Consider the following 11,791-nt stretch of genomic DNA (forward strand, 5'->3'; position numbering starts at 1 on the left):
GAGATTTTTAACATTTTATTTTATTCTAGTGTTTCCAGGAATCATTGCTATTTTTCATAGAATATTTATATTTAATTTACACTATTTCAATTACCAAAACATTTTGTAAAATATTTTTAGTTTTAATGAAAACTGCTGATTATTACAGTATTTAGCAATATTTTGGATTTGCCCCAAAAATAATGCAAATTAGGAAAAACTATTTTTGGTAATGATTATTAAAATATATTTTTGATATTTAATGTGATCAGGCCTCGACTATGCGTAAACATCAATAAAAATATACTTAAGTTGCACTTTACACTAGTTACATTACAAGTTGGACAGGATTCTTAATTTGTTAATTTTTGTAGAGATCTGATTACAGGGGAAATCTGTCAGCTGGGAAACTAAAGGGTTGTTTTTAAGGTAAAAGTTTGCTAGACAATTTGTCATAAAGTGAAAAAGCTAGCTGGCTAACTACCCAGCTTTAGTTTGCTAATTAAAGTGTTACATATTAGAGTTTAGTACATTGTGGTTATATTCAGAGGGGTGTGAGAATCCTGTGTACATGGTTGTCAGCAACACTAAAACATTGTTAACTGTCACTTTGTCGCATAGCCAATGCCAAGATGAGTTACCTGACTTTTACAATAATATGTAGCCGAGGCAGTGTGTGATTGGCCTTGCTAATCTCTGCCACATTCCTCTGGGAGGGGTTTTATTGTGTGTTGAGAAGGATGGAGACTGAATGAGTGTTGTGCACTATGGACTTGTGAATGCCTCTGTTTAACAGGACTCCCTCCGTGTCGGCTCTTACAAGTGTTGTTCTTTGGGACTGAATGAAGCAAGAAAGATGAGTTCGACCAAAATCACCAACATCGACGCGTTGGAGCTGCAAGAAGGCGTTCAGAATGAAGCCTTTCAAGAAGATGATGATACATCCGATGCATCAAGCACTCGAGAGCAGCAGGCCACCAGCGTCTCTGTCACTGGGTCGGAGGAGAACGAGTGCACTCAGATTAAGCCGTATGCTGGGATGCCCAAAGAGGTCCTGATGTTACACTCCAGCAAAGCCTGCTACCGCATACCTCGAGAGATTATTTTCTGGCTGATCATTGCATGCACCTTGGCCCTTATTGCCATGACCGTTACGATCGTGGCGCTGTCACCTCGATGCATGAGCTGGTGGCAGCTGTCTCCGGTCTATCAGGTTTATCCACGATCATTCAAAGATTCAAATGCTGATGGTGTTGGAGACCTCAAAGGTAATTTGTGATCTTTAAGGTAAAACACTACAGGTTAATAGAGTAAAAAATATGTTGCCATGAATCAATGTGAAATTGTTATTCCCTTCATTGCACTGTTATTTTGGCATTCAATTTCAGCTTTCATTTCATTGATTTGTTTTTTTATGTTTTAGTAATTTTGGACTTTTATTATTTTTATTTATTTTTGTATTTTGTTTGTTTTTTTTATATTTCTTTTACATTTTTACGTTATTTATATTTTTTCTATAATTTCTTTAATTTTGGTAAGCATTATTAGACACACACTACCGGTCAAAAGTTTGGGATCAGAACAATTTTTAATGTTTTTTTACAGGAGTTTCTTATGCTCATCAAGGCTGCATTTATTTGATCAATGTTTTAGTAATTTTGGACTTTTATTATTTTTATTTATTTTTGTATTTTGTTTGTTTTTTTATATTTCTTTTACATTTTTACGTTATTTATATTTTTTCTATAATTTCTTTAATTTTGGTAAGCATTATTAGACACACACTACCGGTCAAAAGTTTGGGATCAGAACAATTTTTAATGTTTTTTACAGGAGTTTCTTATGCTCATCAAGGCTGCATTTATTTGATCAAAAATACAGGGAAAAAATTTAATATTGTGAAATATTATTATGATGTAAAATAATGTTTTCCTATTTTAATATACATTAAAATCTCATTTATTCCTGTGATGCAAAGCTGCATTTTCAGCATCATTACTCCAGTCTTCAGTGTCACATGACCCTTCAGAAATCATTCTAATATGCTGATTTATTATCAGTGCTGGAAACTGTTGTGCTACTTAATATTTTTTTGGAATCTGTGATTATTCTTTGATGAATAAAAAGTTAAAAAGAAGAGAAATTATTTAAAATAGAAATATTTTCTAACAATATACACTACAGTTCAAAAGTTTGGGGTCAGTAATTTGGATCTTGAATTTTATGGCTTGACATAAAGAATCAGTGCTATTCAGAATGCTCATCTGTTATATTCCATCCCACGTTATACTCCACACTATTTATTTATTTGTTACTATTGGGATTGAATGAAACTCAACTGCATATAAGTAATAAGATGTGGTTGACTATAGCGTCACATTGTTTGCTTCATCAGGTGAGTGTCTTCGGGAATTCCACCTGGGAGTATGATGAGATGCGACAACAGTGCTATTTCCATCAGTTCCTCAAAGAACAGCCGGATCTGAACTACCGTAACCCCCGAGTCATAGAGGAGATGACGGTAAGGCAGCGCTAATGAAGCTTGCATATAACGGCTTGACTATGAACATTATGCAGATGAGACAAAGCAACAAGCAGTACAAGCTCGCTTGTGTTGTGTGTGTGTGTGTTTTTTTCTTGTAGCCAATTAAATGTTTGCGCTTGAGCTTAACTGCAAAAATATTTTTCCATGACTTTTTAAGATTTTAATTTACATTACTTTTTTTATATATATAATGAATGTGATTTTGGAATGAATGCGTGAATGTTGCTTTGAGAGAATGAGAAAGAATATTAAGAAAATGGGGTACTATGTCTGAATGAATGTCTTATGTAATGGGGCTTTAGCCCACTTGAGCATGAAGTTACCACCTATTTAAACACTGGCTGGTTAAAGTGTCTTATTCTGCCATTGGTAATAGAGTAACCTCTCTGAAACTAGTAAGTTATGCGTTTACATAAAGTAATAGACCGTTTTATGTTTCATTTACACAGGATGAGTAATACAGCATGTTTAAATGTTAGAAAAAGTGAATTGTGTTCAGCATTATGTCAGGGCCTTATATTTTTAAATAATGTGGAGGGAGGAACATTGGCCTTCAAGCTCTTCAACAAAAAGGTTCTTTATGCAGATCTGCAATCCACCATACCATATCATGTTTCATTACAAACATGGACCCTCTTTGTTCCACATCTGTTTAATAGGACATAATCCATTTCTGGCTGAAGAAGGGGGTGGATGGGTTCCGCATGGACGCTGTGAAACACATGCTTGAGGCCACCCATTTGAGAAATGAACCCCAGGTCGACCCTGACCAAGATCCAGTAAGCCCAACAATGCTATATAACCACGTGAAAATGAAAACATTCAGTTTACACACTTATTTGTTGTCAAAAATGTTCTTCGAATTCATTCAGGAGGAGTCATATTACTGTTCTTTGTTCTCACAATGTCATTTAAGGATTACTAGTGCATATTTCTATGGATTTACTGGCAAGTCATTCCCATTATCCTAATTCCAGATGATTTCAAAGCCACTGAAGATCTAGGGAAACGACTCAATGGTCTTGGCCATTTTCTTCAGTGATTTGTCTTTCTGCTCCTCATGGACTTGTTAGAATTAACTTAGAGTAATGTTCCGGGTTCAACGCAAGTTAAAACTGATCTGTGACATGTTGATTACCATCGGAAATAATTTTCAAGGCAAGACATTTCAGAAGGTATAAACGCCGAAATGTGTTTTATATTTCTGTAAAAGCATTATTTCATACACGGATATCTGTTTTTGAGCAGTAAAAGTTTTCTTTAGTGTTTCTTTAGTGGAAGGACTGCTGGTCTATTTAGATGGCATTCTGGTTATGCATTATCATCATAATACATTTATTTTTTATTTTTTACTTGGATTTTTATTCAGCACAGACAGATTTTAGGCTGATGATACACGGGGCAACTTTTTGAGCAATGTTGCCGCCAACGGGCAACCAGATGACACGGGGCCCATGACCGATCTAAAGTATCCAGATAGACATTTGTTATCCATTCTCAATGTGAAAATGCCCAATCAACATTGCTCAAAAAAAGTTGCCCCATGTATCATCAGCCTTATTAATTTATTTTCTAAATGTACAATGCCTTGCCTTACCCCATTGACTTCCATTGAAAACAGTTGTGCTTCTTAATATTATGGACATTTTTCAGAATACTTTAATAATTAGAATGTTCAAAATAACAGCATTTATTCTAAACAAAATTTTTTACATTATAAATGCTTTATTGACACTTTTGATCAATTTAACGTGTCCTTGCTTAAAAAATATTAATTTCATTAAAAAAAAATAGTGTATACCATATTTAGTAATTAACGATTTTTATTTAGTAAGATTACACATTTTTAAGTGTGCAGTGTGACTAACAACAGTGTTATTTTCTTTATTTCTTTTGTTGATGTCCTTCAGTCGACTGTGGACACAGAGTTTGAGCTGTACCATGACTACTTACCAAATACCCTCCACGCCTTAATAATAGACTTCACTGCGCTTCTAGGCATTGATAAAGCCTTAGAAATGGTTTATATCCATCTTCTCACTTATGCCTGTCCACAACTTTATCCCGGAGATCTTTTGACAGTGCCTTGCCACCCATAGTTGATTGTTTGCTTCAGTTGCATTACCAAGGACTGAAATACTCCAGGAAAGCTTTGTGTGCAATTGAGTAGGAGAATTGAGCACTGCGCTTCTAGGCATTCATAAAGCCTTAGAAATGTTTTATATCCATCTTCTCACTTATGCCTGTCCACAACTTTATCCCGGAGATCTTTTGACAGTGCCTTGCCACCCATAGTTGATTGTTTGCTTCAGTTGCATTACCAAGGACTGAAATACTCCAGGAAGGCTCTTTTAATGCTGAGCTAATCAAAATGAGCACAGTTGAAAGTCAAATGGCTTTGTGTGCCATTGAGAAGGTGATTCTCACTTATGCCTGTCCACAACTTTATCCCGGAGATCTTTTGACAGTGCCTTGCCACCCATAGTTGATTGTTTGCTTCAGTTGCATTACCAAGGACTGAAATACTCCAGGAAGGCTCTTTTAATGCTGAGCTAATCAAAATGAGCACAGTTGAAAGTCAAATAGCTTTGTGTGCCATTGAGAAGGTGATTAGCTCCATCTGATTGAGTCTACAAGTCATTTTATGAGGAGGGTGATTCTTTTCCCAACTCAGTGATTCTGTTTTATTTTATTTTATTTTTTTTCTGGCATGTTGATGTTATATCTTTCACTTGGATGTTATAAGTTGCACTGAGTAAATACAGCTGGATAAAACAAAAACTGCGCCTGTCTTCATTTCAGGCTGCAAAGCAACAAAATGTGATAATTTTAAAGAGGGGTGATTATTTTCTATACTGTATATTGTGAAATATTATTACAATTTTAAAAAAGCTTTTAGAAATGATCAACTTAATGCATTATTTTAAAAATAAAATATATATTTTTTCTTTTAAAATCTAGAGCAACAGTCGGGACCCGCAGCGAACACCAATGCAGTGGAACGATCAGTTCAATGCTGGTTTTAGTGACAGTGAAAATGGCACATGGCTAGACATCGCTCCAGACTACAGCACTGTTAATGTGGAGGTACATTGATTCAGACTGCTGACAAGTATGTTAAAAGTAGGAAAACCTCTAATCCCAGGTCATATTTTTCTCTCCAGCTTCAGCAGGCTGATCCAAACTCCACCATTTCACAGTATCGTGCTCTGACTTTGCTCAAAGGGGCTGAGTTGGCCCTGTCCCGAGGCTGGTTCTGCTTCATCTGGAGTGATGTCAATGTATTCGCTTATTTGCGTGAGCTGGATGGACTCAACAAAGCCTTCCTGGTGGTTCTAAACTTCGGCAAGGATACTACAACAGACTTGTCTTTAGTTAGTGAGTTGCCAGATACTCTTACTGTGCATTTAAGTACACTGCCAATAAGTCAAAAGACTTTCTCTAAATCCAGAATTCTGACATCTCAAGGGCAAGGACTGCTCCTGGAATATTCCACCAAACAGCGCTTTCACCCAAACCATGCATCTGAGTGCTATGTTTCTGAGAAAGCCTGCTACTTGCCTGCACTAGATATTCTGTACAAGTGTTGAAGATACTTTCTAGAAGATGTGTCCTAACTTAACCGACACAGTGACAAACGATAAAGGCTATCTATTCCTTGTTTTATTTCGGTGGTGTCATGCTGGCTAGTCCCGCCCACCTTGAAATGTCATTGGTCCAAAATCTCACTCCATATTATTGTGATAGTGTGTATCTTTTGTGTTAAGTGTGAACCGGCAAGTTGCCCAGTGATGCAAACTGTTTTTGTCAGATGAACTTTTATTCAAAAGGAACTAGCATCTATGTAACAAAATAAACGTTTGGTTTATTAAGAAAAATCTGAAAAACTTTTTTGTCTGGTTGTTTTTCACTCACACATACACATATAATTTAGTCTCGTGGTCTATGAGACTTGCCAGTCAGGTTATTTGACCATTCTTTTTGTCTCTGTCGAGTTTTTTTGATGGTCTAGTCCAAGTTCTGTGTAAAGAAAGGCTAACTGTCAGGCACTCTGTGAAAGAAAGAAAAATACACCATGACATAAAGCTGTAAACTTGAGCTGTTAGTCTCACTAACAGCATTCAAACAACAGTACAGTATAAGTTAATGTGTGACATCAAACTGTGAGAGAAAAAAGTATGTCTATAATGCTAAAATTAAGTTTTACGTGATCATGACGTTTATGTAAGGACAACCTTAATGATTAATCCGAAGCTTTATAATAGCCAGCATGCTGAAGTATTATGCTTGAGTGTGTTAACGTAGGTTGTTAAAGTGTTTATGTACCTCATTCAAAGACAGATGAAAATCCTCAGGGCCAAAGTGATCACCTCCTGGCTGCAGGTCCAGAATGACAGCTGGGACACGTGCTACTCATTGAACATGTCAAATAAAGAGGCACAGGTGAACATGTATTTTAAACTGAACATAAAGTGACATCAGTTACCGATGCCTTTGTAGAAATGCAGCCACAATGTATTTATTCCGCAAGCAAATTTTCCTTCTGTTGAACACAAGATATTTTAAAGAATAGTAACAAAACAGTTGCTGGTAGCCAATGACTTCTATAGTATGGGGAAAAGTAATGGTTACCAAGATTCTTCAAAATATCTATTTTTTGGAACAAAATGAGGGTGAGGAAATGATGAAAGAAATTAAATTTTAGGTGAACTATCCATAACAATGTTTTACATGTAATTAATATTGTTTACATTTGACTGGAGTCTTTGAGTGTATGTGATTTTAAACATTTTTTGAAAGTATTAATTTCCTTATGTGTAAAACAGTATTATTTATATTTATTCTATCATAGTATTTTTTTTTAATTAACTCATTCATGCTTTTATATTTGTTCCTATTTACCTCCAGTTTATTTTTATTTCAATTTAAATAATTCTAGTACTTCACTAGTATTTCAGGCAACTGAGGAATTTTTCATCTAATATTTAATATCTTATTTCAGTTTAACAAAAATGATTTAAAATAGTTTAACAAAAACAACACTGGTGTAAAACCTTTTAATAAGAAAAAAGTTACTAAAGCTCCTTTAAATAAATGTAAGAAGCAAAAATTGGCTCTTGGGAACATGAATATGGTAGATAAATAAAGAAATTGAAGTACTCTAGTTTATGTTTGTTATGAAGCCAAACGCACTGAATCTGTAAAACTAGATTGACAATATCCAAGCGTAATCTGGTACACTGGCTCTCCGTCACAACACCTGGGCATCACATCCAGCACTTTAAAGTCAACGCTCTTGAAACAGAGTGGATGATGAGAGGCTGCCATGCAGGTGGACTTGGCCCACTCCTTTGCCTGGCTGCCTTATTTCCCCACGGCGATGGGATCTCTCTGAAGTGAAGCTGACTGTAAAAATCATATGCCTAATCCTTAAAACTCTGTCATCTGCCTCTAATCTGCAGTACGGCCGCCGGTGTCCCTCTCCATCCCGCTCCTCCTCTGGGCCGCATGTTTCACAAGCCTTCTCCTGACCTTGGCACAGCTCAGTGTATTATTCCTTATCTCCTTGCCTGATGGACTATCTCATAAACATGTTAATCGTCTGAGCTGGCAGCATGTGTGATCAGCGTTTTATCTCCCGGAGAGGAATGGGGAAGATTAGAGGAACTTTCATTTTTTTTTCTTTGTGTATGTGTGTGGGGTGTTAGCGAAGGTGTGTGTATAATAAAGATAATTAATGGCATACAGATGGAGAGGAACTCTAACAGAGGGGGTCCGGACTAAGATGTGCTGACAGCGTGTCTCACGGAGCAGCTCGCACACAAGGTGACCTCAGGTTGATATGAAGAGGAATCGCTCCACATCACCTGTTTCCAGATCAGTGCTCTTCTCTCCTGAGGAGAGAGTGTAAGTGCTTCTCTTAAGCCCAGGGGTTTATTTGAGAGCTGGGTTACAGCCAGTGACCTCCAAGTTCATTTCCATTATACTTCACTTGGTTTAGAAGTAGTTTTTAATATTGCAGCTGTAATGTTTTGATAATATGATTAAATCTTTGTGGGCTAATGAGATTCCAGATATATGATCAAATACACCAATGTAAAAATTAATATTAATAATATTAATTACTATAATAAATAATTAGGGATGTAACGATTAACCGCGAGCCGGTTGAAAATCGATTTAAATGTGACGATTCAAATCGGTTGAGATGCTAAACAAATCGTGATTCAGTTAGGGGTAAGAGTTTATATGAATGTATGTCTGAGGGGAACTTACTGTCTTTCGATGGTATTCTTTTCTTTTCCTCTTGCCTCGGTATAATGCATATTAAAGGGATACTCCACGCCAAAATGAAAATTTTGTCAATCACTTACCCCCATGTTGTTCCAAAACAGTAAAAGCTTCGTTCGTCTTCGGAACACAATTTAAGATATTTTGGATGAAAACCGGGAGGCTTGTGACTGTCCCATTGACAGTAAATAACAAAATCGTGATTCAGTTAGGGGTAAGAGTTTATATGAATGTATGTCTGAGGGGAACTTACTGTCTTTCGATGGTATTCTTTTATTTTCCTCTTGCCTCGGTATAATGCATATTAAAGGGATACTCCACGCCAAAATGAAAATGTCGTTCCATGTCGTTCCAAATCTGTAGAAGCTTCGTTCGTCTTCGGAACACAATTTAAGATATTTTGAATATCTGGATATCAGAATATCCTCTGAATGCAAGCAGCGTACGCTCTTCTGTGTCAGCCGCGACACAAGGATACGTTTTCTACATGTATTTACGCTTTGATTTGAACAAAAACAGCGCATCCCTGTGGCGCAGCTGACACAGAAGAGTGTACGCTTCTTGCGTTCAGCAGATATTCTCCAAAATGGCGCTACGGTGATGCGGAGAGACACAGAGTCTTTCAGAATTGTTGAATAAAGTTATTTTTGTTTTCTTCGCGTACAGAAAGTATTCTCGTCGCTTCATAAAATTCAGATTGAACCACTGATGGCAGATGGACTATTCTGACAATGTCTTTCATACTTTTCTGGACCTTGACAGTGTTATTTACTGTCAATGGGACAGTCACAAGCCTCCCGGTTTTCATCCAAAATATCTTAAATTGTGTTCCGAAGACGAATGTGTCTCTCCGCATCACCGTAGCGCCATTTTGGAGAATATCTGCTGAACGCAAGAAGCGTACACTCTTCTGTGTCAGCCGCGCCACAGGGATGCGCTGTTTTTGTTCAAATCAAAGCGTAAATACATGTAGAAAACGTATCCTTGTGTCGCGGCTGACACAGAAGAGCGTACGCTGCTTGCATTCAGTGGATATTCTGATATCCAGATATTCAAAATATCTTAAATTGTGTTCCGAAGACGAACGAAGCTTCTACAGATTTGGAACGACATGGGGGTAAGTGATTAATGACAAAATTTTCATTTTGGGGTGGAGTATCCCTTTAAAGTTCATAAGTGCAGCGCTGCTTTGTTTACAGAGGAAACCAAGGAAACATTTAAGCGCCACCTGCTGGCAGAGAGTGAATCTGAGTCTCATTCAGCTCTGCTGTTTCTGTTTCTGTTTCATGCAGATATTTTTTATGCATAATTTCACAACTGAAGTCAAACCATTCTGTTTTTGCTTCAAATTTCGAAATTATACAATGTAATTTAGATTAAAAACTGCTTATGTTGCATGTATGCAGCATCTTTGTTTGGATCATGATTAAAATGCAGTGGTTGCCTCTAAATGGAGATGGAAAGAGCACAGACAAAGCCTTCGTTTGTTTATATGAAGAGATTTCTTTTATTTGTGTAACTTATTTGATTTGGGGCTTGTTTTAAAATTTCAATTTTTTTTTTGTTTTGTTATTTACATTTACATTATATTTAAATGTTGTTATTTAGAATCAGAATCAGCATGAGCTTTATTGACAGGTATGTTTTCACATACGAGGAATTTGTTTTCATGACAGAAGCTTCCGCAGTGCAACAGAATGACAGTGACAGAACAAAAACACAGATAATAAAAGAAGAATAAAAAATACAATAGACAGTTTTGTATGTACAGGTATATTATGTGCTAATTTGAGGTGTAGACGAAGTATGTGTGTTAGATAAATAAGTGTATGAGTGTATAAATAGTGTTGTGTGTTCCACAGTTATTGTCAAGTGTTCATGAGATGGATGGCCTGAGGGAAGAAACTGTTCCTGTGCCTGGTCGTTCTGGTGCTCAGAGCTCTGTAGCGTCGACCAGATGGCAACAGTTCAAAGAGGGAGTGTGCTGGATGTGAGCAAACACTTTTATCCAAAGCGACTAACAAATGAGGACAATAGAAGCAATCAACATCTATATATCTATCTATCTATCTATCTATCTATCTATCTTTATTCTGTCTAGTTGATGGAAGAATTATCATAAATATATTTACTTATTGATTATTATTATTATTGGCTTTTGTCATACTGCTGTAGCAATGCTCCACTCAAGGCTGTGCATTACAGTGTTTTGTAATGGTTCACTTTGTGCACACCTTTTGGGGTGGAGTATCCCTTTAAAGTTCATAAGTGCAGCGCTGCTTTGTTTACAGAGGAAACCAAGGAAACATTTAAGCGCCACCTGCTGGCAGAGAGTGAATCTGAGTCTCATTCAGCTCTGCTGTTTCTGTTTCTGTTTCATGCAGATATTTTTTATGCATAATTTCACAACTGAAGTCAAACCATTCTGTTTTTGCTTCAAATTTCGAAATTATACAATGTAATTTAGATTAAAAACTGCTTATGTTGCATGTATGCAGCATCTTTGTTTGGATCATGATTAAAATGCAGTGGTTGCCTCTAAATGGAGATGGAAAGAGCACAGACAAAGCCTTCGTTTGTTTATATGAAGAGATTTCTTTTATTTGTGTAACTTATTTGATTTGGGGCTTGTTTTAAAATTTCAATTTTTTTTTTGTTTTGTTATTTACATTTACATTATATTTAAATGTTGTTATTTAGAATCAGAATCAGCATGAGCTTTATTGACAGGTATGTTTTCACATACGAGGAATTTGTTTTCATGACAGAAGCTTCCGCAGTGCAACAGAATGACAGTGACAGAACAAAAACACAGATAATAAAAGAAGAATAAAAAATACAATAGACAGTTTTGTATGTACAGGTATATTATGTGCTAATTTGAGGTGTAGACGAAGTATGTGTGTTAGATAAATAAGTGTATGAGTGTATAAATAGTGTTGTGTGTTCCACAGTTATTGTCAAGTGTTCATGAGA

General features: G+C 36.3%; 1 protein-coding gene and 1 long non-coding RNA gene across 2 annotated transcripts in view; one reads left to right on the forward strand and one right to left on the reverse strand.

The window, feature by feature from the left end:
* The first annotated feature begins 656 nt into the window (after positions 1 to 656).
* On the forward strand, positions 657 to 6,571 carry LOC107585281 (neutral and basic amino acid transport protein rBAT-like). Its single transcript, XM_016272226.1, has 6 exons — positions 657 to 1,247; positions 2,352 to 2,500; positions 3,184 to 3,303; positions 4,435 to 4,545; positions 5,486 to 5,611; positions 5,689 to 6,571. The coding sequence occupies exons 1-6, from the start codon at positions 836 to 838 to the stop codon at positions 6,112 to 6,114; spliced, it is 1,344 nt and encodes a 447-aa protein (XP_016127712.1). The 5' UTR covers positions 657 to 835; the 3' UTR covers positions 6,115 to 6,571.
* Positions 6,572 to 10,798: 4,227 nt separating this feature from the next.
* LOC107585254 (uncharacterized) overlaps positions 10,799 to 11,791 on the reverse strand; it is a 6,462-nt gene continuing 5,469 nt past the window's right edge. Inside the window, exon 6 of the long non-coding RNA XR_001609224.1 lies at positions 10,799 to 10,832. This is a non-coding gene — a long non-coding RNA (uncharacterized lncRNA). The remainder of the gene's footprint in view (positions 10,833 to 11,791) is intronic.

This window comes from Sinocyclocheilus grahami, unplaced genomic scaffold, assembly GCF_001515645.1.
Source record: "Sinocyclocheilus grahami isolate Dianchi unplaced genomic scaffold, SAMN03320097.WGS_v1.1 scaffold68.1, whole genome shotgun sequence".
Taxonomy (NCBI): Eukaryota; Metazoa; Chordata; class Actinopteri; order Cypriniformes; family Cyprinidae; genus Sinocyclocheilus; species Sinocyclocheilus grahami.

Bases quoted from the DNA above. Each gene is read 5' to 3' on its own strand.
- LOC107585281 (XM_016272226.1), top strand. From the start codon at position 836: ATGAGTTCGACCAAAATCACCAACATCGACGCGTTGGAGCTGCAAGAA. The intron at 1,248-2,351 runs GTAATTTGTGAT...GGTTGACTATAG, and splicing joins TGGTGTTGGAGACCTCAAAG to CGTCACATTGTTTGCTTCAT. The intron at 4,546-5,485 runs GTTTATATCCAT...TTTAAAATCTAG, and splicing joins TTGATAAAGCCTTAGAAATG to AGCAACAGTCGGGACCCGCA.